This window comes from Otolemur garnettii, unplaced genomic scaffold (assembly GCF_000181295.1).
Source record: "Otolemur garnettii isolate 467f Iridium unplaced genomic scaffold, OtoGar3 scaffold00082, whole genome shotgun sequence".
Classification (NCBI taxonomy): domain Eukaryota; kingdom Metazoa; phylum Chordata; class Mammalia; order Primates; family Galagidae; genus Otolemur; species Otolemur garnettii.
In genome coordinates, this window is record NW_003852477.1 from 4,957,064 (window position 1) to 4,981,692 (window position 24,629).

At 38.1% G+C, this 24,629-nt stretch overlaps 1 protein-coding gene and 1 non-coding gene across 2 annotated transcripts in view; both read right to left on the reverse strand.

The window, feature by feature from the left end:
* The window catches only part of ANO10 (anoctamin 10), a 199,701-nt gene that overhangs the window by 169,055 nt on the left and 6,017 nt on the right, over window positions 1-24,629 (reverse strand). Inside the window, exons 2-8 of the mRNA XM_012808038.2 lie at window positions 24,430-24,627; window positions 23,133-23,267; window positions 11,663-11,782; window positions 8,633-9,202; window positions 7,180-7,235; window positions 4,869-4,943; window positions 1,347-1,529 (exon numbers count right to left, since the gene is read on the reverse strand). Of these exons, the coding sequence (XP_012663492.1) occupies window positions 1,347-1,529; window positions 4,869-4,943; window positions 7,180-7,235; window positions 8,633-9,202; window positions 11,663-11,782; window positions 23,133-23,267; window positions 24,430-24,627 (1,337 nt within the window). The remainder of the gene's footprint in view (window positions 1-1,346; window positions 1,530-4,868; window positions 4,944-7,179; window positions 7,236-8,632; window positions 9,203-11,662; window positions 11,783-23,132; window positions 23,268-24,429; window positions 24,628-24,629) is intronic.
* On the reverse strand, window positions 18,988-19,145 carry LOC111726844. The gene has a single exon (XR_002774531.1). It is a non-coding gene; the product is annotated as a U1 spliceosomal RNA (small nuclear RNA).

A 24,629-nucleotide genomic window follows, 5' to 3' on the forward strand; every position in this document is an offset into this window, starting at 1 on the left:
AAAAAAAAAAAAGACATATTCCCACCCCAAAACAAACAAACAAACAAACAAAAACCAGCTGCAATACATGAGATATGGACAAAACTCAAGATGGTAAACCAGAACAGGGCCAGGCTCTAAGTCCACTGACCATCCAAGGAGGCTTGGATCTGTTGCCTAGAACACCCCCTCCCCTGGAGTGCAACTACAACAAAGTTTGACAGGGCAAAATGAGGGACTGGGACAAAGGTCCTCTGTCCCTGAAGAAGGTCTGAAAAAAGTTATAATTGCAGCCCAGGAGCTACTGCTTATCTCAAGAGCATGCCACCTCCTAGTTCTGTGACTAGATCTACAAAATGCTTCCTGCTGCCACAAGATGGGAGCTCTGGGCTGCAAATACCTAGTTTTGGACTATGGACTTAGAAGTTTAGTGGGGGCAACTGCAAAATATAAGACAGAAATAAGTAGAGAGGAAACGAGGGCAAACTCCTACTCAAGATGAACATAGAAACTATTATATATAAAATTATTCAACATATGAGAAAAACTATGAAATTCAGCCAAGAAACTCAATAATGAGGAGACAAATTCATTCAAGATGAAAAATGAAACTAGGAAAGTTTAACAACAGTGGGTTCTCACTGAATGAACCACTAAAGTATCTGTCTCCCCAAGAATACTGCACCAAGAGGGTAGCCACGGGAGGTAGGAAACAATGGCCTGAAGCAAATGTGAGCCACACACACCTCCCAAAGACAGTGAATGCAGTCGAAGTGCATGAAACGTCTGTTGAACGAACACACAGTGAGCTTTTCTGAGCTATCTTTCAAATATTACAAATACCAAACCTCTAATGAGCTGCTTGTCGTTCCTAAAATAACCAGAAATTCTCTGCCTTAAAAGAACAGTTTTATATTTACACAATAGCACTATTATATAAAAATTAATCTCTAGATTGGCATTCCATTTTTCAGCAATGGGCCTCACTCTTTTGCTTAAGCAATCATTTTCTACAGCTGGAAGCACCAGCAGCAAGCAGAGGTGCTGTGTCTCCAGGGACCACTGCTCCCTTGCACCGTCATCTCCAGAGCAACCGTTCCTAACCCCTTTTCCACAGAGCCATCAAAGAATTCTTCAAATTGAGCCTTTGGTGTTATTAGGCATAACTCCAGAGTCAAGACAGGAGCCTTTGAATGGATAGTTCCATCTTTGAAACTTTAAAGTGGTGCATGGTGAGAAAGCTGGCTGGAAAGCACTTATAAAATAGTCACATCTGAGATAATGAGTGTGCATAATATTTGCTGAAATCAGTACCTGACTGTTAGTTGCTTTCAGTAAATGTTTAATTCACCAGCATTCCAACTTACCATATAAGTTCCCATCTCTTTTTCCAGGATGACTTGTTCATATAACGTAGCATCAACGTCTGCCTTTAAAGCTTGAAGCTTCCTCTTTACCTGCACACCATGCTTCCTTTGGAGCCAATAAGGAAGAAGAGATTCCACAATTTGGTTAAGGATCTGGGAGGTAATCAGGAGAGTGGCCAGGCTCTAAAGAGGAACACATAAATCATATTTGGCAATGTAGCTTAATAAAACCATAGCATGTATAAAATTATGCAAATAAAATGGAATCCTCAATAAATAATATACTACTATATTCTAAAAACTAGTATTAGAAAAGCCAGGGGTTAGGATAGTACTTTTAATTTATGCTTTTTCATAAGAAGGACTTAGATAAAAATACAAATAAAGTTATAATACAAATTAGATTAAAATAAGAAATAAACCAGTTGAGAATCAGTAGGAAAATCAATTAACTTGAAACTACATTCTTTGTCATCTCACCCTGACTGCAATATATGAATCTGAATGATGTTGCCAACTTTGAAAAACAGTAGTTTGGTTAACAAAAAAAATTTTTTCTTTTGTTGAGACAGAGCCTCATTATGTCACCCTTGGTACAGTGCCATGGTGTCACTGCTCAAAGAAACCTCGAACTCTTAGGCTTACATGATTCTCTTGCCTCAGCCTCCCAAATAGCTGGCACTACAGGCACCCGCCACAATGCCCAGCCATTTTTTGGTTGTAGTTGTCATTGCTGTTTGGCAGGCCCGGGCTTGGTTCAAACCTGCCAACTCTGGTGTATGTAGTTGGCGCCCTAGCCACTGATGATACAGGTGCTGAGCCTGTTGAATGAGAGCAAATATTTACAAATTATTCATCCAACAAAGGACTAAATTCCAGAAAATATAAGGAACTCAAGCAACTCAATAGCAAAAAAGCCCCATAATGTCTCTAAAATGTGAGCAAAGAACATGAACAGACATTTCCCAAAAAGCCCACACAACACCCAAGAGGTATATGAAAAAATGCTCAACATCACTAATCATCAGTGAACCAAAACCACAACGAGATTCATCTCACCCCAGCTAGAATGGCTGTTACTAAAAAGACAAAAAATAACAGATGCTGGTAGGATTCAGAGACTCCTATATACTGTTGAGAGGAACATGAATTAGAACAATCATTATGGAAAACCGTACAGTGATTTCTCAAAAAAAAACTAAAATTCAAACTATTTTATGATTCAGCAATCTCACTACTTGGTATTTATCCAAAGGAAAAGAAATCAGTGTATCAAAGGGACTATACCCCATGTTTACCGCAGCACTGCTCATAATAGCAAAGATACGGAATCAAGCTAAGTGTCCATCAATGGATGAACAGATAAAGAAAACATGGTATATATACACAATGGAATGCTATTTCTCCATAAGAACGAAATCTTGTAGTTTCAACAACATGGAAGTAACTGGAGGTCCATGTTGAGTGGTGTTAAGTTATGTTAAGTGAAATAAGCCAGGCACAGAAAGATAAACATCTCACATTCTCTCTCATTATGTGAAAACTAAAACAGTTGATCTCATAAAGGTAGAAAATAGAATATTATTGTTGCCAGAGACTCAGAAGGGTGTTAAGGGAAGAAGCTATAGAGAGGTTGGTCAGTAGGTAAAAGGAATAAATTCTAATGTTTGATGGCAGAGTAGGGTGACTATAGTTAACAATAATGTATTGTATATTTCAAAATAGCTAGAAGAGAGGACTTAAAATATTCTTAGTGGATACAAATGGTAAATACTTGCAGCGATGGACACCCCAAAATACCCGGACTTGATCATTACACATTCTGTTCATGTAACAAATATTATGTGTACCCATAAAAATAGGAAAAAAAGACCATCCATAATTCTATAACCATGACAAAACCACTGTTACATCTTGGGATTATTTTTTTCCAATCATTTGTAAAAATAAAACTATAATTATCCTATCTGTAAAGAACTTTATATATTGCTTTTTTCACTTAATATATTGTGAGCACTTTCCCATGTCATTAAAAATTCATTTTTACTTGGCCCATACACACTACTGCTGAATTAAGTATTACTCCCACATTTCATTATTATAAATGCTGCTGCTTGAGTATCTATGTAACATGAACTTTCACCCCATCTCTGAAGACTCAATAGAGAAGGTTCTTGGCAAAACTGTCAAGTGAGCTGGTTTCCAAAAATGTCGCATCAATTCCACTTTCCCCAGATGGATATGAGTGTTTCCATGACACATCACCTTTGCTGGTATTACAATTCACTTTCAAAGAGCCCTCCTCCATTATTCTGTCTTCTGCTAAATAAAGGAAAACTGGGTCCCAGAGTCAGAAAGGAGAAGTCATGCCCTGATAAACTAATTCATGAGACCAGAGAGGGTACATACATGCATTTTATCAGTTCCAGATGTGTTATTCCGAACTTTCTCAATTTTCAAAAAGTTTTTAAGAAGTAGCAATATATCTAGTAGAGTTTTTGTTTGTTTGTTTTTTGAGATGGAGTCTCACTTTTGTGGCCCTCAGCAGAACACGGTAGTGTCACAACTCACAGCAACCTCAAACTCTTGGGCTCAAGTGATTCTCTTGCCTCAGCCTCCCAAGTAGCTGGGACTACAGGCCCCTGCTACAAGGCTCAGCTATTTTTAGAGATGGGGGTCTCACTCAAGCTCAGGTAATCCACCTGCCTTGGCCTCCCAGAGTGCTAGGATTAGAGACATGAGCCACCACATCCGGCCTCTAGTAGAGTTTTTAAGAGCAGAATATTTAATTTTACTTTTATGTAAGCTGTTAGAACCATAACCTCAAAATATTTTAATCTTCTCTGATCATATAAATGTTTTAATTTCCTAAAGAAATTATCCCAAGCTCTCACATAACCATTAAGAAATCCAGGCTTTGAGACACTGTTCACGAACAATCTTGGAACATTTCAACCAGGATGGAATAGCTCTTTATTGATAACTGGCTCAAGTATAAGAATGAGAATTTAGAAACCAGTAATTTATGCTCAATTTATCATTACCTGGTATTATGTGATCCAGAAATGGCAATGCACCAAAGCAAATGCCAGATGTCCTTATATATTTCAGAAAAAAAGTACAGCATAGCATAGGATCTTCTGGTCTCTAAAGTTTAACAACTTATTAATTTAAAAATTAAATTTTAAACCAATCACTCCCCCAACCCTGAGACACACAAAAAGTTCAATTAATGAATACTACATTTTTTGGTGTTAGAATTACTTTGACAAGTTTTGAGGTGAACTATTTAATTAAGTTTACTGCCCTGTATGATTAATTTTACAAGTTAGTTGGGTTCAACTAATTTCTTTTTAAATACACTGCAATTGCTAATGGTTTTCTATTAAGAGTTGGGCTCAGAAATATACAAAATTTAAAAGACTTGTAAAAATAATAATTTGAGGACAATTATAGTAGCTGAATATAGGAAACCACCTCTCAGGCCTAAAAACAGAATGCTTTCCTGTTATTCACACTTACCTGGCGCAAAAGCTTCATATCCTTCAGGACAAAGGCAATGTAGAAGAGGGAGGCAAAGCAATTTAGAAAGTTGAACTGCCCAAAAAGAAAAAAAAGATAACAATGTTAAATGCTGCTTTACAGTACTTTATTATTACTACAAATGCAAGAGTCAACCAAGGGAGAATGCTGAAAGGTGCTAAAAGGAAGATAAACTGGTTTGGGTTCCCAGGGCCGAGGGAACCTCATGGTACCAGCACATCTTAAGTTCCCTCCAACCATCAGAAGAAGGGGACCAAGGCCCAGCAGTTCCCAGCCCTAACCTAGCAATCCAGGTAGGCTCAGTCCTTCTCCATTCAAATAAGAGTCCTGTCATAATCAGGGGAGCCCAACAGAACTGGCAAGAGGGATTCAAGTGGGACTCCCCACTAACAGTGAGATTCCCAGGGAAGTGTGCTCCTCCCTTGCCAGACCTGAGACTCCTCTGCCCCTGGGAACACTGGTGAGGAAGACCTCATCAGAACATGCAGCCCAGCCCTGGAATCTTCTTTGCACCCGTGGACATTTCCTCCCCCACCAGGAGCAAGTGGGGCAGCAGGGTGGCACTGGCAAAGGGGACCCTGCCAGAAGGATCCCAATACAAGAAGCTTCTTTATACCCATGGACCTGAGACTCTCCTGTGTCGCAGAGAGACAGCAAGGTAGACGGATAGCCATAACAACTAGGCCAGCCTGGGAAGCATCTTTGTCACCATGGGCATGAACTCCTCTGTCCTACCAGGTACACAACCGTGCCAGTCGGGGGGTTGTCCTGCCACAAAATGTGTCATTTCTTCAAGTAGTCTCCCTGCTTAAGAACCCACAGCTAACTCCCCAGCCCACACTAATGGGTTTCCTTTCTGCCTCCCAGCCCCCTGCTGGCTACTTCCTCCATGATAAGTATCACTTTCTGAGAAGGAGGCTGCTATTGTACAAAAGGGAACACTTAGCCAATAAGGAGATGGGGAGTCACTCTAGAGAGTGACCAGGAAAGTCAACGGTGGCCACAGGACGGGGGGTGCCAAGTTAGGGTAGAAGGTGAAGAGCAAAAAAACTGAGAAATGCTGTCCCATAAAATTAAAAAGGATGGGACAGATCAAAGTAGCACGACAGAGAAGAACAGACTCGAATTTAAGGGTACTTTTACAAGGTAGTTACTTGACACCATATCTGCATTGTCAAGGAATAATACAGCCTCACAAATAACTGAATTCTTTAAGACAAATAGAGTGTTTTTATCTCTGAGGGCAAAAGCCCCACATAATAATCTTTTTGAAAACCTTCTAAATCCATTACATGTTCCCCTGCTTTCTTACACAGAACATAAAACATAACTTCCTTACTGATTCAACAACATTTTAAGTATCAGTCATTTCACAGTGTGAATGAGGCCTTCAGAGCCTTTTTAGATATGTATGGCCACTCTGGCTAATAGCCAGACTGTTGGATTCTCATCTATTTATGAGAGGTTTTCTCTTTCCTTACCTGTCCTTCTCTAAGTTTACCTACTTTCAGAATTCTAAACACCCTCATGATGGTGGTTTCTGATCTTTTATGAACTAAAAACCAGACAGGTAAACATTTTAGAATGGTTGCTACAGATGGAACAAAGACTCTAAGTGAAGGCCTGTTCCCTCTCTGGGGAGCTAAGTACATGAACTGCGTTAAATCAATTCCAGTTGACAGTTCTGTCTTGATTCTCAGTTTTGCTGTGGGTGACTGAGGTAACCTCCTGATAAATGAAGTGCTTTCAAACCGGTAGGTACTTCTTTATTATTTACAAAAATGGTGGAAATGACCATAATGTGTGAACTTTTACACAAACAGCTACACAATGCTTTCTCTCTCTCTGTTTCCTCCTGTTCATCAAAACATGCTGGGAACTTTCTGACTCTGGAAATTTCTTTAATAAAATTTTTTTAAAAATGTTAATGTTCTACCACTAAACAAACTGCAGAAGGATTGTTATACAGGAAAACATTCAAAGAAATCATCGAAAGAACAGAAGCCTGCCTATGAAGTGATCAGTTTTTTAACTGGGAATAGGCTATAAGACTAATTTGTATATTTTGAAGTCCTACACCACATCTGTAATAAGACTACTGACCACAGCTGTATCAATAAATATATTTATTAATCAGCCCTTGCCTATTAACACAAAATATATTAACTGATATCTTAAATTAGAAGCAACTCTTTATATATATATATATATATGCTTTTAAATATTGCATGTAATATGTATGCATCGATTTCATAATCAAAATGGACTTGTACATAAACATTGTACTTACCACTAAAACTTTCAGAATTAGGTGATTCTGATAGGCAGATTCCAATCTATGATTCTCTAAAATATGAAAACAAAATGAAGTAATTTCTCTCAGTAAGAAAACAATATGGGAGCACTGTCATGAGATAAAGTGGGACCTGTGCTGAGGACAGACGCGTCTGACCCTGGAGCTAAATGTGCTAGGCTGTCAGTCACGCTGTTCCTTCCCACCAAGAACATCAAGCCAGGACACATTTTTCACGGTACTGCAATAGCATTATAGTCTGAAATTATTTTTGAAATATTACTGCTACAAAGAAATTTGGGAAGTGCTGGCAAATGATCCCACAGATAGCCACCCAAAAAAATATTAACAGTAAAAACTGTTAATAACCTATAAGAAGAGGCCAATAAGTAAAGGTTTCTGTGTATGTGGCTTACAAGGATTAACTTGAAGGGAAACTAAAATTTCCATCCCCATCTGGAAAAAGTGACACTACAGAGATCCCAAGTGACAAAAGTGACAAAAAGGAAGATTCTGGGGAGGACAGTCATCTTATACAGACAGGCAGCGTTAGAAGGACAGATATCAACTCAGCCATTTGGCCACTGCCTGACCTTGGGTAAGTTACCTAGCCTCCTGAAACCCAGCCTTCTCACTTCCAAAACAGGGCTGACCACCCTCCTCCCAGAGTCACTCTCAGGATCATAAATAATATAAAACCTTAACCTTAGGATCAACACAAGGAAAGCACTCAATAAACAACAGATGTTGTTGTTCTATAACTAACAAAAATAATTGAAAACATCTTTACAGTCCATGAAGTTAAGACCTAAGCTCCTTCCTAGGGAATAATATAGCATATTTGTTTGAATGAATAAATAAATAGTGAACAGCCTATCAAGACCCTTTTAACTTATAACCATGGATGCATCCATTGGCACCTGCCTTCGCTGGGCTCAGTGGCAGTCTTCAGTGCCCCATACCCACTAGACCAGCAGTTTTATGTTACCAGTCATAGCTCATTGGGCCAAGTGTCATGAACATAATTTTAATCTATTTCACCCTCAGCATAAAACACAGTTACAGTATTAGGAGTACAGGTTTTAGACAGATAGATTCTGAATTAGCCTAGATCTACTTTTGCTATCTGAACCTTCTGAAGTGTCAGTACCTTTACCCATAAAATGGTGAAATACTTTCCATTTCTTGGTTTTCTGAGGAGGTGAAAATAAGATATTGTGGGAAGGACATCCAGAACATAGTAATTACCATTGAATAAATGAGAGCTGTGATAACCATGATACGAAGATCAGGGTTCACAAGGCTGATGAACTTTTCCTATGTCTCCAAAAAGAGCTCAGAGCAACATCTTTCTTATCTATCTTCACAGGTAGCAGCTATATGGATCCTATGATCTAAGCAATATCTCTTACAGGCAAATAAGACAGGAATACAAAGCAGCAAGTCTTACCCCAGGAGGTTAAAAACTCAGCAGCATATCGATAGAGACGGTTCATGATCTCAATCACGATGGCATAGATGATGCTGGGCACATACAACAAGATGCTGGTCCACTCAGACCCGCTGTTCTCATGTAGATGCAAGGCCCAGATCTCCAAATCAAAGTAAATCATCATGACATAAAGAGAGAAATAGAGACAGAGGCACACAAACGGCAGAGAAACCAGGTAAATGCGCAACTGTCTCTTGTAGCTGGGGTAGAGAGGTTCCTCCCTGCCAGTGACGGAATTGATGCCCAGGACGCCATGAAATCCCGGCCTCGGCTCCTCAAACTGCCTCTTCATGACCAGGGTCCCCCACCGGTAGCTCATGTTGGCACAGCCACGCTTCCACACTTCCAAGATCACCGTGGACCAGATCAAGTTGAACGAGGCAAAGATCACATACTTGTCATAGTCTTCCCACGCAAACAAGTAGTAAGGTAACCCAATGATGGCCATGGGGATTAAGGCAAAGGTGAAGTATTCCAAAAAGCCAAAGTAAAGAGCGATGGTTTCCCCGAAGTAGCCACGAATATTGTCTACAGCAGAAGGGAAGGAAAAACTTAAGTACAGGATACTGAAGACTTTCTAGAATCATTTCAAATAAGCTTATTCACTTTTTGGTTCAGTGGGGATTATTCAGTACCCTCGTTTCCCAATCAGTATGTGGTGGTAAGCCCATCTTCCATGCAGTACAAAGACCATGCTTTTCTGTTTGACAAGCCCACATTTCTCAAAGCTTAGGGCCAAGGAGCTGCTGGGGCTGCTCTGCCAGATGCCCTGGCTCTGATTCCCTTTTACTCCCTCACCTGGTGGATATCTTCTTCTCAGAGAACTCATCTTGATGCTCATGCAGAATACTCGAGGTCCTGATTTAAGTTCAGCCATGGCCATTGAATCATTTTAATTTGGAGGTTTATCAATAATTTATGCTCCCCACTTTAGTATTACAGTTACAAATGTTCTTTACAAAGAAGACTCCCAATCCATAATATCTTGCTCTCCCTACCCAAAGATATAAACTTTCATCAATGTGTCATGGCAAATTTTTCAATACAAAAGAAAAATTATTGGCTCGGCGCCTGTGGCTCAAGTGGCTAGGGCGCCAGCCACATACACCTAGGGTGGCGGGTTCGAATCCCCAGCCCGGGCCCGCCAAACAACAATGATGGCTGCAACCAAAAAATAGCAGGGCGTTGTGGCGGGCGCCTGTGGTCCCAGCTACTTGGGAGGCGGAGGCAGGAGACTCGCTTGAGCGAGTACAAAATAGGATAATACAAATTAACGTCCAGCACAGCCAAGGAACATATCTACCCAGGCATCCTCAAACTACGGCCCGTGGGCCACATGCAGCCGGCCTAGGACATTTATCCGGCCCACCGGGTGTTTTTGCTGCCACTGTCTATCCTACTTAGCAGCCGACTCATCCTGGGGCCCGCAGTCCAGCCCTCCAATGGTCTGAGGGACAGTGAACTAGCCCACTGTTTAAACAGTTTGAGGACCCCTGACCTATACCTTCACATAAACACTGGGCAGAAAAAGATCCAAACAGCATTACTGCTAATATTCTGTGAACTCAACACCAGCTAACCAACCCACAAGGGGGATGCCTAGGTTGTAAGAGCGTCCTGCACTGGGAGGAGGGTGGGATGTGAGCTGGGAGGAAGTATGGCAGCAGGCCATTATTTAAGAAATAATCACACTTAGTTAAAAGGTACATATACATATTTTAAGACAATGTGATCAAGTCTATGAAGGTAGGTTAGGATGAACTGGGATAAGTGATTATCTCCTATCCTTAAATATTCTAGTTAACTCAGGAGCAAACGAAAACAGTAGGTAGGATAAGGTCACTACAAATCTGAATCAAAGGTCAAAGAATATCCTAACAATTTAAAAAAAAAAAAAAAAAAAAAGGTATTCATGGTGCTGAGCTCCAAAGCAGATGATCTCTCCCTTTCAATCTTGGGGAAGCTCAAGATTTGTCTGGTCCCCAACTAGCATGACCAGTCCTAGCAACTCTAGAAGCCTCAAGCCCATACCACCTATGCCCAGCCTTCCCCATCAACTGACTTCTTCCCTTACTAAGAACTAGCTAAGAGATACTGTCACCTTATAAATCCTAGAGACACTATACAAATTTACAAAGTAAAAAGGTGTTATAAGTCGAACATAAAATGATGCTAATATGACCTGGAATTATCAAAAGCAAAACTTTTTCTTTCAGAGAATATAAGAAAAAAATTCAAAATAAAATTTAAAAGTGTGATCTTAGAAATCATTTTTGCTTATTATTATAACATTTTAAGTTGTTTTCAGAAATGGAATTTGAAAGAAAATTATTTCAGAAGGATTCTCTTAAATGAAATCAAAATAAACATGTCCCTGAAAGAAAAATATGATGATAATAATGCTGCTTAATGCTGCTTCCACATTAAATGGAATACTGATGCTTACAAAACATAACCAAACAAAAAAATCTGAACACCCATCCTGACATAACTTCAATGTTCAACACATACCAAATAAGTTAGTATTTATTCTTATAGCTATATTCAGAGGAAGACAGAGATCCAGTAATATGCATAAGATAATTATTTGGGCCTGCTAGTCTGCCCTAAGGATGAGCACAGCTTGGCCCACTCTAAATAACTGGCTCTTCAGACACGGAAATTTTCAAATGCAAAATAGTCACAAGCAAACTAAATTGTTATAAAATATTTTTATTCTAACTTTGACACTTATTCATGAAAGCTACTCTGAATTACCTGTTTTGTTGGTGAAATTTAGTGAAAGCCTGTAATTCAGCTGATCTTGAATAGTATTAGAAAGTTAAAAAAAATAAATAAATAAGTCATCTAACTCATCCCACATGCATCTGGTGAGCACCGTGTAGCAGAGCATTAAATATCTGCCCCAGGCAGATGACCCCACAGCTGGATGGTAACTTTTCATTAAAGGTCTTCCTCCTCTGTAAGAGAACAAGTATTGATACATACCTATGGGCTGATACTTCAAGGTAAACCGAGTGTACCAGGTGTCCTCAAGCTTCTTCAGAGCTTCATTATCATGCAGTGGAAACACCTGAACCACAATGCCAGACGTGAGCAATCTTCTCACTGCACAGGGAAAATGTGCCAGACTACATAAAATGGATTGGAGACACTCACGATACACTTCTGCAAATACTACGAGGACAGTCCACAAAGGAGTACTACACAAAGGTCAAGGTCATACTGCTTATTCTAAGCATGTATATTCTTTTGTTTTCTAGCATGTAAATATCTTTGCTATTTTCTTTTAGAATGAGATCAATACAAGTTGATAAAAAATTTTAAGCCATACAGAAGTATACAAATTAGAATATGAGAAACTCCTGTTATTTTTTCCCTTCTCTCAAAAATAACCACTGTAAAAGCAATGTAGTGTATAACCAGACTTCAAAATACACATCCATAAATGCATACTTCAAAAATAAGAACAAAACCATTTTACACAAACCACATTGTTCTATAATGTTTTCTCATGTACGAGCATATAATGAATATTTTCAATGCCAATACAAATACTACAGCATGAATGTCCTTTTAACAGTGTCATAATATTCCCTTGCATGAAATACTATAATTTAACTAATCCTCTATCAAAAAATATTTGTTTCCCAATTGGAAAGCCACATGCAGAAGAATGAAACTGGATCCCACCTCTTACCATACTCAAAAATTAACTCAAATGGATTAAAGACTTAAATGTAAGATGTGACACCATAAAAGTTCTAGGCAAAAACTTCATAAAAACTCTTCCAGACATTGGTCTAGGCAAAGAATGTATGACTAAGACCCCAAAAGCAAATACAACAAAACCAAAAATAAATAAATGGAACTCAATAAGCTAAAAAGTTTCTGCACAGCAAAAAAATAACCAATAGAGTAAATAGACAACCTACAGAATGGGAGACTATATCTGCAAACTACACCTCCAGAATTCACAAGGGACTCAAATAAATTGGCAAGGAAAAAACAAATAGCCCCATTAAAAAGTAGCCTACAGAAATAAACATTTTTTTTCAAAAGAAGATATATAAATGGCCAACAGACATATGAAAAATGTTCCACATCACTAATCATCAGGAAGTGCAAGTTAAAACCACAATGAGATACAATCTTTCACCTAGAAGAACAGCCATTACTTTAAAGTTAAAAAATAATAGATGCTAGGGCAGATGCAGTAAAAAGAGAATGCTTACTGCTGATGGGAATGTAAATTAGTAGGACCTCTATGAAAAACACTATGGAGATTCCTCAAAGAACTAAAAGTAGACCTGCCATTCAATTCAGCAATCCCACTATACCCAAAGGAAGAATCATCACTATATTAAAAAAAGACATATGCGCTCATGTTGGCACAGCACAATTCACAAAAGCGAAGATATGAAATCAACCAAGTGCCCACCAACTGATGAATGGATAAAGAAAACATGGTGTATAAACATGCACACACATACACACACACACACACACTCTCTCTCTCTCTCTCTATGGAGTACTATTCAGCCATTAAAAGGAATCAAATAATGTTTTTCACAGCAACTTGGATGGAACTAGAAGCCATTATCCCAAGGGAAGCTCAGAACAGAAAAACAAATTGCACATGTACTCATAAGTTGGAGCTGAGCAATAGGTACACATGATCATACAGAGTTCTATAATGAACACTAAAGACTCAGAAGTTTAGAGAGTAGAAGTGGAGGTGAAGGATCAAAAATTACCTACTGGGGACAGTGTATACTGTTTGAGCGACAGGTACACTACAAGCCCTGACTTCACCATTATACAATTCACCCATACATCAAAAAATCATTTTGATCTATTGAAATTAGAAATTCGTATGTTTATTTCTTTCTGCTATTCTAAATAATGCTAAAAATTCTTATACAAACACCTTTTCTCACTTGTCTATCATTTCCATATACTTAGAAGGAGATTTACTGGGTCCAAGGCATATATATTTTAAATTTGAACACGTATTACAAAATTGTCTCTAGACAAATTTTCTCAGTCTGTCCTCCCACTACGGTAAAGGTAAGAAAATGTTCGGTCCTTCTCCTTGTTGTTTATAATGAGCAATCTTCAATCATTTTCATCTCTTCTAATCTGATAACAAAAGCTGACATTTACAAACAGCAAACAGCAAACTCAAATTAAGACTTTCTACTTTCAACCATCATTTAACTAAGCATGGTTTGAATATTTGTGCACTTATCTGGAAAAGACAAACTAATGTTACCAAAGACAGTATCTCCTGGCAATATTAAATGGAAATGGGAAATTCTCTCATCAGTAGTAATTACTTAGAATGACTCAATGGTGGGGAAAAGGTGCTTTTAGGTCTTTAAGAGGAAGTGTGTTCAGTAGAAATGGAGAACTCAAATCAACTCGTACCTTATTTGGGGAGACAGAGTATTTTCCACAGGAGTTCCTCGTACAGTCTCTTACTGAAAATATGCGTCTAAGATGAAATGCGCACAAAGAAAGGATCCTTTGCTGTTTTCATCCATTGATAGGTTTTGAGTTCTTTAAGGTTTATCAGCTCAACTCCTCAGAGGATACCCCCCTTATCTCCTATCTACCTGTCACCAAAAATAGGTAATGGGAATAGCAGGCATACAATCCCTCAGTGAGGACCAGCAAATAAATGTCTGCAATGGAAGAGAAACATAAATTTTTGGCACAGAAATTCTAGATTGAGACAATGTATCTCAGGACCAGTCCTTATCATAAAATCTTCAGAGTAATTTAAAAGTAAACCTAACTTCTTAAAAATGAGGGGAAAAAAAAGAGGACATACCTGATATTAATATAGGAAAAAATCTAGATCTGAAAGACAGATTCTTAACATGCAGTTATTCTTATAATTATATTTTCATAAGTTACATAGAAGAAGAAAGGTTTTCAAAGCTAGGAGTATGATGAAATCCTCCTCAATGACTGAAAAAGGGTGGTATCCTCACAATATCAGTAACTAGGGTAAAAAGACATATGATTTAGTTACATCAGCCTCTGGTGCTGTCAAATACATTTTTTTTTATTCTAAAGTGTTTCATTGGATTTTTCTTGAGTTAACGTGACTTAAATTCAATAATACACAACTATTCTGACTCTTATCCTTTATTTCGGGGGGTTAGGCCACAGCTGATTTATTCTATTACTACCCTTTTCAATTACTATGTCAAGTTTTTTAACTTTGAACTGACTTACAGCCTCTAAATTACTATTTTACTATTTCTAAGTTCTTTTTTAAAAGATTATTCCATTCTACCATAGAAGATATTCCAAGCAGACATAAAAACCAGCTTGTATACTTCTAAAAATAGGGCTGTGAACTGAAGACTCAGAGAGAATAGAAAGCTGCAGGTCCTAAATTACTGGGCTTCTCCTCACCATCAACGCCAAAAGCCCAGTTCTGGTTTCAGCTTCTAAAAATAGAGGTTTTGCTTTTATTTTTTTCCTTTTAATCCTTCAACCTTCTTATGTTAACTAAGAACATAATTACTAGGAAGGAGTCTTACCTTCAAAGGAAAACATGATGCCCTGTGGGCCTATTTAAACCGGATTCCTTCCTGCAAGAGTGCGGTAGGAGCTCTTGTCAAATCCTGGGGTTATGAGTATTATATTCCTTGAACAATTAGCCAAACACATCAAAATCTAATTAAGAGAGACTATCAGTAGCCTGGTGTATAGTAGGACCCTCTGAATTAGATAATGCAATAACGATACTAGCATAGTACTGCCCCAATCTTTGGTTATGTGATATGTCTGCTTTAAAAGTAAAAACAAAATCTCTCTGCTCATGGCTCCTTACAGTGTCTGTGCTGCAGGGAGAAGCAGGCCCTGCTGCCTCCAATCCAGTGGAGGGATAGTAAGCACACGAGCTGCCACAGGGAGCACAAGGGGGGGCCACAGGAAGTGCAGGCAGGTAGCCTTTGCATGATGGCAATGGCCCCCTCACTCCCTACAGCTGCTACTGTGCCCAGCTCACTGACTCTGGCACTCAAACTAAACAGATCACTCTAAATTTAATGAAAAGAAATGCTCTCAGGGATACTTGTTTTCCAAACACATTTCATGTTACTGCATTCCTGTACTGTTTTCAGTAAACTCCAAATATGCATCAAAGCATAGTGTGCATGTGTGTATGCTGCAGGGCCCAGCAATATGTATACACACACATACAGTATACACTGTATATATCAATATCTGGGTCTTCTTACACATATTGCTGCTACATGATATTTACCTGAAATCTACTCCATGATTCATATAAGGCTGGCTTACGATTTTAGAGGCCAGATTGTATCTAACCACTCTAATTTATGCACTCTTCTATACCAAAGATATTTAAAAGAATATCTTTTATCCTAGTTACTGATATTTTGAGGATACCATGTATACCCTTTTACAACCATAAGGCTGTATAAAGAATATCTATATAACATTAAAGGCATAATATGTCAGGTGCCATAAATCAAAACAGGATAACCATCTGGTAGACATTTTGAGACGGAGCTTTAACCTAAACTAAGTGATAACCTTTAGGATACAGTTAATATGTAAGCAATTCTTAGATCCCTTAACTCTTCTTTCTAAAGAAAGTCTTTCATTAGGTTATATGCATGATGATAGATTATTAAGAAGCAATAGGAAAAGGCAGAGTTGGAGGGCATGCAGAGATCCTCTCTCATAAGGACACAAGAAATGAACGACTGCCAAGAGGAATGCTCGACGACTAAGACACACATGCTGCCAATTTCTAGTTCTCCACGTTGCTTGCCATTTGATGGAACGAGGGAACAGCTCTAACATACACATCTCACAGCGCCATCTAACTGTCTTGAATCTTGTTTATAATGACACAACTTGCTATCTACTTAATGAAAGCTTTCCAAATCAAAACACAACATTACAGCAAACAGCAAGCAAATTTATAATTATTATGTGTGTAATGAAAATCAAATTGAACATAAGATGTGGAGTGTGTTTCTCATGAAAGGCTGGCACCTTTCACGGTCTTGAGGGCCATCACGTCCAGCACATCTTGCCTCCCAATCATCCTCAGAGATGCTGCCCGTGGAATAGCTCCCACAATATGTGAAGGGGGAAATGAGCCTTTCCATTTACTCCCGTGGATTAACCTAATGAAAAGCTAGGATTTAAGTTACCCTAAGTTTTATTAATTCTAAAATTTGCACTGTGGGCTGGTCAGAAGGTAGTGAGTTATCTCGATTGTTCATAGTCAGTTACAGATTGAACTCCTCATTCTCTTCTTTCCCCTCTTCTCACTACTGCACTTGACCAGTCTTAAAAAAATAAACAAAAATACATAAAATAAAGAAAGAATACTTACTTACAAAAGCCTCATCCTGCAAGCAAGACAGTCATTTCTCTGATTGCTTCAGGACCACAGACTGGCTTCCTATATAGTCTGAGAAATCAATTTACATGTTTCCTTCAAGGCTTTCATTCAGCTATAAGTTGTTCTCTTTGAAGCAAGTGGGAGCATCTGGAAAACTGCTGCTCCATTGTCCCATCTGCTGAAAGAGCACACTTACTCTTTTCTCTGTCCCAGCCACATCTGTACAAAAACTCACAGGTGGAAGCTGTGATTTCCACATGATGAGCTGATCAGTGAAGATGAACAGGAAGAAATGGAATACTTTCACTAGCAACCAGGACAGCACCTCAGTCTGCTTTGTATTTTATTTGAGGCAAGACCCAGGTGCATCTGAGAACATACCTTCCCACTAAGAGATTAAGAAAGATTTAAAATTTTTGAAGAATGGCATCAAACAATCACTCAAATACAGAATATGGAACTCCCGGTTATGAATAGTGGCAGAAAGCTATCTCTGCCCTGTTCTTGTTCATGATACCAAATTAAAAGCAAAGGAAATAAGAAAGCAAGAAAAAACAAACTAAAAACAAAAACCACAAACTAAGAAGAGGTCTTGACAATAAGCCCAGGGTAAACGGAAAGCATTCATGCTTCTATAAATCCAGGCCAAGTAGACAGAGGGTAGGGTTCTCCAACACGGTAAAGGGTGTGAAACGGTCCCTTTGCCCAGATGCAGGCAAAAGAGGATGCTTTGCAAACCCCTGAGGGATGTCTGCTCCCTACCTGGCACCACAGCCAACAACACAGGCCAGGATAGAGGGGGAAAGGGCTGGTCTGCCATGTTGGAACAGAGTTGCCTGCTGGAAGATAGAGGGTAGCTAGCTCTGTCTTGGATGGCCAGAGACAGGACTAGACACCCAAAGCAACAAAATCCCTATAAAAACAGGGCTCCACAGACTTGGGAAACTGCACTGCCAGACAAAACCTAAGCTTTTCACTGTCACAGTTCCCTGTCAGACATCTCCAGTACCCCTTTTTTTCCAAAAACAATCTGGGAAAATCATGAGTTCACTAAAAAATAACTAACAACTACAAAGAAACTGGTATAGAGCTATGCAAAAAATACAAGGAAAAAAAGAAAAACCATAAACAAAAGGTAGAGAAGAAGCAGTAGAAAATTACAGCATCAAGCAAGAAAAAACTATGAAATTCTTCATGAAGTTAAAGAAATTCAAGGAAGCATCACTTCTCTGAAATTAAAACTCAAAGGAGAGGTTTAAGAGCTGGAGAGAACTCAAAAAAGCAATATCAAAGTCAGGATAAAAACTACAAAAAAGAATGAAAACACAGGGCAGGTAGATAAGCCTAAGAAAATTATGTAAGAATGAAGACTTAAAAATATTACAGAGACTATGTAAGAGCCACATATACAGCAGAACCTTCATAGGTGGCCAGCTCCCTACACTGACCACCTCCTTAAGTTGACTGGCTTTTCATAGACTGGACATGCACCACACGTACAATCAGCACAGTAGGCCTAGTTCCTCATGCTGACCGCCTCTGTATGTTGACCAGTTTATTATAGTCCCTTAGGTGATCAGCTTACAGAGGTTCTACTGTATGTAACTGCCCTTTGTTTAAGACAAGAACAGAGCAAATACAACCAGATAACTTCTCAAAGACAAAGGAAGAAAATTTTCCCCCAAACACAGCAATCTCTAATCCTTACACTGAAAGAACGTGTTCAATGAAAAGAACTGATACAAAGTAACTGATAGCAAGACTCATGCAGATAACTGGAAATATAATCAAACAAGAACAGCTAGTCCCTGCATTCAAGTTTCCTCATAGGTGGAAATGTAGACCAACAAGAATAACGAGTCCTCCATTCATGTTTTTAACTTTTTCTTCTTAATTTTTAAATTGTTTTTAATAGGGGAAAGCGTGAACACAGTCCCCCACTACCGCAAATTATGTAGCCGAGTTTTCCACATTTGGGGAGATCACAGGGGTCAGCACAACCAGAGTGCAATGGATAAGCCTTGCCCTAGGAAAACCACCTGCATGATCATGGTACCTCCAGGTAAGCAGGCATCCCTGCATCCAAGTTTCCTGATAGCTCCTAAAAGCCACACAAATCAACAAGGAGAGAATGCCCACTGCATGACTCAGAGACGGGAGACTACAACATGTAAGTCACACAAAAAAGACCCGAGAACCAGAAGAGAGCTGGGCAAAAGTCCAGAATGGTAGAGAAAGCCCAAAAGGTGTTACACAGAAGAACAGGGAGGGCAGAGGGATCCAAGGTGTAGGAACCCAGATAAGACCAACGAGGACTCACCGCCCTCCTTCAGGAGGCAGCCCCACGCTGAGTGGGAAGTTCCCAGAACAGGACTGAGACCCGATGGGTCAGAGCCCTGACAACAGGAGGGACTAAGGAGCTTAGAAAATTCACAGAGCAAGAGGTGGCTGACTTGGGAACACAGAGGAAAGTGCCGGGGGAAAGTAATGGTCCTTGGAAGTTAACAGCCTATGGAGAAGGAAGAGAAGGAAAACATGATTCAGAGTCCTACTAAAGAAAGAGTCCACATCACACAGGCTCTCCTAATGGTGGATACAGGAATCTCCTCAATATGAGTATGTTAAGGAGAAAAAAATTTTAAATAAGAAAAAACAGAAAAATCACAAACAAAATAAGACTGGACAAGGGGGAAATACCATTAAAACAGGAGTTTAAAAGATTCTTAGAGAAATCTGCACAAATCAATTCATGAAACTTGACTAAGAAAAGAAAATCTAGATAAAATAAAAACTTTTCTAGAAAATACACCCAAACTGACCCCAGTATTGACAGAAAGTCTAAACAAACTAATTTCCATTCATGATTTAAAAGAAAACTGTTCAAAAACTTAATCCACAAACATTGAAGCCAGATGATTTCATACAGTAATTCTAACAAAGACCTTAATTTACATACAGTAATAGAGGAAAAAAATAGAAAGAAAGAAATCTTAAACTTCATTTAGAGCTTGCTTTTGTTCTTCTGTTCTTGAGACAGAGTCTTGCTCTGTCACCCAGCTAGAGTGGAGTGGTGTCTTTATAGCTTACTATAACCTCAAACTCCTGGGCTCAAGCAATCCTCCTCATGCTGACCGCCTCTATATGTTGACCAGTCTATTACAGTCCCTTAGGTGTTCAGCTTACAGAGGTACAAGTTTACTTATAATGATGGGCAAAAACATCCTAGCACATGCAAACTGAAATAAAGCAAGAGACATAAGACAAGGCTGAATTCAAACAACCTTAATAACAAAACATTAAGCAAGATGAAGAATAATACTTTATAATGATAAAAGGTACAAGCTACAATGAAAATCTATCAAAATCTGTATGTAGCCAAAGGATAGGCACCAAATTCATAAAACAAAAGCAAAAGAAAATACAAGAAGCAAATTGGTAGGAACATGAGGAGATTCCTGTAGTTGTTAGGAATCTCTAGGGCTATGATGGATCAGGAAAACAAAACAGCCACAAGGGGTATAAGAACTAAACAATAAAATTAACAATGCATGGGACAGAGCGAGTCAGGAATATAATTTTTAAAAATCTAAGTACTCATGTCACAGGAATATTGATGCAAAAATAAAATAGTAAGAAATCAAATTCAGCAGGAAATTTAAATAATATACCGCAAGTAAGTAGGGTTTATCATGGAAATGCAAGAATAATTTAATATTAGAAAGTATGTTAATACCACTTACTATAATAATAATGTCAGAGATGAAAAATATAATTGTCTTCATAGATGCTAGAAAAGTATTTGATAAAATTTATGGATACACAAAAATTCTTAATAAAGTAGAAGAAAAGGATACTTTCTAAACATGATAAAAATCACCTAAAATCAAAAGCCAACATCATGCTGAATGTTCAAATATAATTATTCCCTTTCTTAATCGAAGGCATGACTATAGAAGGCAATATGGCAATATCTACCCCTGAAAGAGGCATATACCTTTCATCTAACAATTTCACTTCTGGGATTTTTTTTTTACTTTGTTTAAAATGAAAAAACTGGAAGAAAACAATTAGATGTTCATCAATATGATGACATCCATACAATAGAATACTAGATGGCCTAGAAAAGTTAGACCTAATCTAGAATGATGATCAAAATGTATTTTTATTTATTTATTTATTTATTTTGAGACAGTCTTATTACGCCACCCTTAGTAGAGTGCCGTAGCAGCACAGCTCACAGCAACCTCAAACTCTTGGGCCTAAGGGAGTACTGGGTAGGAAGAAGACAACATTTCATTGTCTAAGTTTTTGTACTGTTTGAATTTCTGTCATATATAATTTTTTTCAACTAAAAAATTAACACAAAATAAATGTGAAAATTGCAAAATGCTTGGGGGAAGTATTTTTCTGCCAGATGTTATGCAAATTGAAGAGAATAATTGATATGTCCACCACATAGACTGTAAACCCTGTTTTCCTCAGCATCCTGATACAGTCCAGAATAGTCTAGAATAAATGCTACATCTTCTTGTATTTTAAAAAAAAAAAAAGTTTTCTATAAAAAAGTGAAAACCTTTTTTACTTCATGAGTTGGGTGCAGTGACTCATGCCTGTTCCCAGCCCTCTAGAAGGCTGAGGCAGGTGGATTGCCTGAACTAATGGGTTCAAGATCAGCCTGAGCAAACACAAAACACCATCTCTAAAAATAACCAGGCATTGTGGTGGGTGCCCGTACTCTCAGCTACTAGGGAGGCTGAGGCAAGAGAATCACTTGAGCCTAAGAGTTTGAGGTTGCTGTGAGCTGTATCAGGGCACTCTACCGAGGGTGACAAGGGAGAGTCTGTCTCAAAAAAAAACAAAAAAAAAAAGTGAAAATAAACAATTTAACCTAACAAAATACTTCAAAATTCAAGAAGAAACAAAGTATAAGAAAAATTCAGATTTGTAAAAGTTCTATCAAAGTAAAGCAAAATCCCCACCACAGGAAAGGAAGTTAGGAAAGTTTATTAAGAGAGGCAAAGAAAAGAAAGTCTTAGAAGGCGTTCTGTCTAAGGAAATGAGGAAGACAAGGGAAGATGAAGCATCAGCTATGAAGAATTCTTGCCCAAAACTTTCAGTTTACCAGAAATACAGAGGATAGAGGAACAAGGAAATAATCAGAAAATCCATAAAGTGCAACAATCTATAAGACAAATGGCCCAGTCGCTTCAGCAAGTCAAAGTCATGGAGAGAAAAATGCAAAAGAGAAACTATTCTATTTTAAAAGAGACTTAAGAAATACACCAACCAAACAAAATGGGTAATCTTAGGATCTTAGCCTGAGTAAAGAAGCTCTAAATTGTATTTGGTAATAACTGGGAAAAGGTGAATATGGACTGGTTTGGGGGGATCTGTCCTCTTAGCTGAAGATGGAAAGGTAGTATGAGGGGACACAGAAGCTTGTATGTTCAAAGTATATTTTAGGCAGCAAAAATGGTCTGAAGCCTTGTCACTACCTGGGTTTGAAGCAAAGTGGGAATTAAGCATCAAGGTAAAACTCTTTCATTCTGCAAACTAGTATTCTCATTAAAATGAAATTACATGAAACTAAACAGTTGCAAACTGCTAATGTGCATTCAGGTATTATGTCATTTTGTACGCGTGTGCTCATACTCAGTGAAATCAGAGGAGATAGAAAGAGCTCCAGGAAAAGACAGTATCTCCACTTTTATAGTCCTCCACGGATTTTCATTATATTGTACAATGTTAGGGCATAAAGTTTGCTAATTTTAACAGAGTAAAATGTGTGTGTATGTGTGTTCATGCTGAATTTTAAGCTAACTGAATGCTGTGAGACCTTGATAATTAAGCAGTAGCAAACTGTATAGAATATATTGATTTAAAGGTGCAATATAATGAGGCTCAAAGGACAAAAGACACGTTCATGAAAATGTGTTACTGTAAAGCTCTGTTTTTCGGTAAGAGAAAAAGCTCTGTAATTTGCTAATTATGTCTATTAAAAAGAAAACAATTTCATTAGAATGTATATTCACAAAACTAGCTGATAGAATGACTTACATAATGATTTTCCTGGATACAATTTTGCCTGGGGGTAACCGGGGATCATTTTTTCATCTTTAGCTCTAAGATTTTCAAGTTCATGTTTGATAATGAATTGACATTCTGCCATTGTGAGGAAATCATCATTGTTATCTAAAATAAAACAAAAATTTCCAGTTATTTTCTCAGTAATAATAAAATTAAGTAACAGTATTCTAATTATCAGAGATGATAGAAATGATATAAATAATAAACAATAAATATGAGGGATAATCAAACTATAAAACTTGTAAATTAAATAGAATATAAAGCTCAGATATTTTATAAGAATAAAAATCTTCTATTATGACTCCACATAATGTAATTCCTAAATCATTTTAATAGTTACTATATAATATGGCAGAAACATTCAAACAACACATACTTGATATCATTTAGTACCAATGAACAGAATTAAATTCTAAAGAAACAGTATTTTTAACCAGGGATAGAACTGAAGATGTTTGCCTACAAGGCAAATTCTCCTCCTTCAATCTCTCAAGCCTATTTCATTCCCTTCTGGAGTCAGACATCCTTTTCATAAATGAGAGAAAAGAAAATCTGATAAGAAAATGTCACTTTTTGACAGGTAAACCTTCTTAAATGAGGTAAAGTTCACCTTGATCATTTATTCACTAAGGTATAAAAACCCACGGTGAGTCTGAAGAAATCTAATCACATCTCTAACTCTGAAAGCCCAGGAAGGGACCAGTTTCATTCCAAAGCCAAACTTGCATGCTGGTATCATACCTACCCGGGCTTTCCCAATCCTCTATTGGAACCTGCTTTGGGGCCATTACAGAACCAATTACCCAACCACAATCAGCAAGAGTCAGAAAATTCCAGAAATGAGGTTTCTGGGATACTGAACTACTACTTTGTTTCCTATCATAAGATTTCTTGCTATCAAGAAAGAAATGATAGCTGGTGAATGTTCCTTATGTTATTAGAAGACAAGTTACGTGCATCCTTCTAATTTGTATTCATCTATTCCAGAGGTGGCAAAGTATAGTCTGTGGGCCAAATGTGGCCTACCACAAGGTTTCCTAAACACAGTGTTATTGGACCACGGTTTCACCCATGTTATGGGTCGAAAGCTGCCTTTTTGCTCTACGATGGCAGTACTGAGTAACTGCAGCAGAGAGCATACAGTCTGCAAAACCTAAAATATTTTCTATTTTGGCCCTTGACTTATAAAGGCTATGACCCCTGATCTATTTTCCAAAAACATCTTTTTGATAAATGGATTCTGATAGAAACAAGAAGTTGTGCTTACCATCAAAACCTTTGAAGTTCTGTCGGGTTCCGTATGTGAAGGCTCTCATGGTGTTATCATTGCACTCTTTGACCAATCCCACTGCTTCTGCCCCAAGTAACAGTCTAATGGTGGAGGCACCAACAAGATATAAATTCTGATTTTCTAGTGTCTCTTTCTCATACTTATTTAACAATGGTCTAAACAACAACTGGGCACCT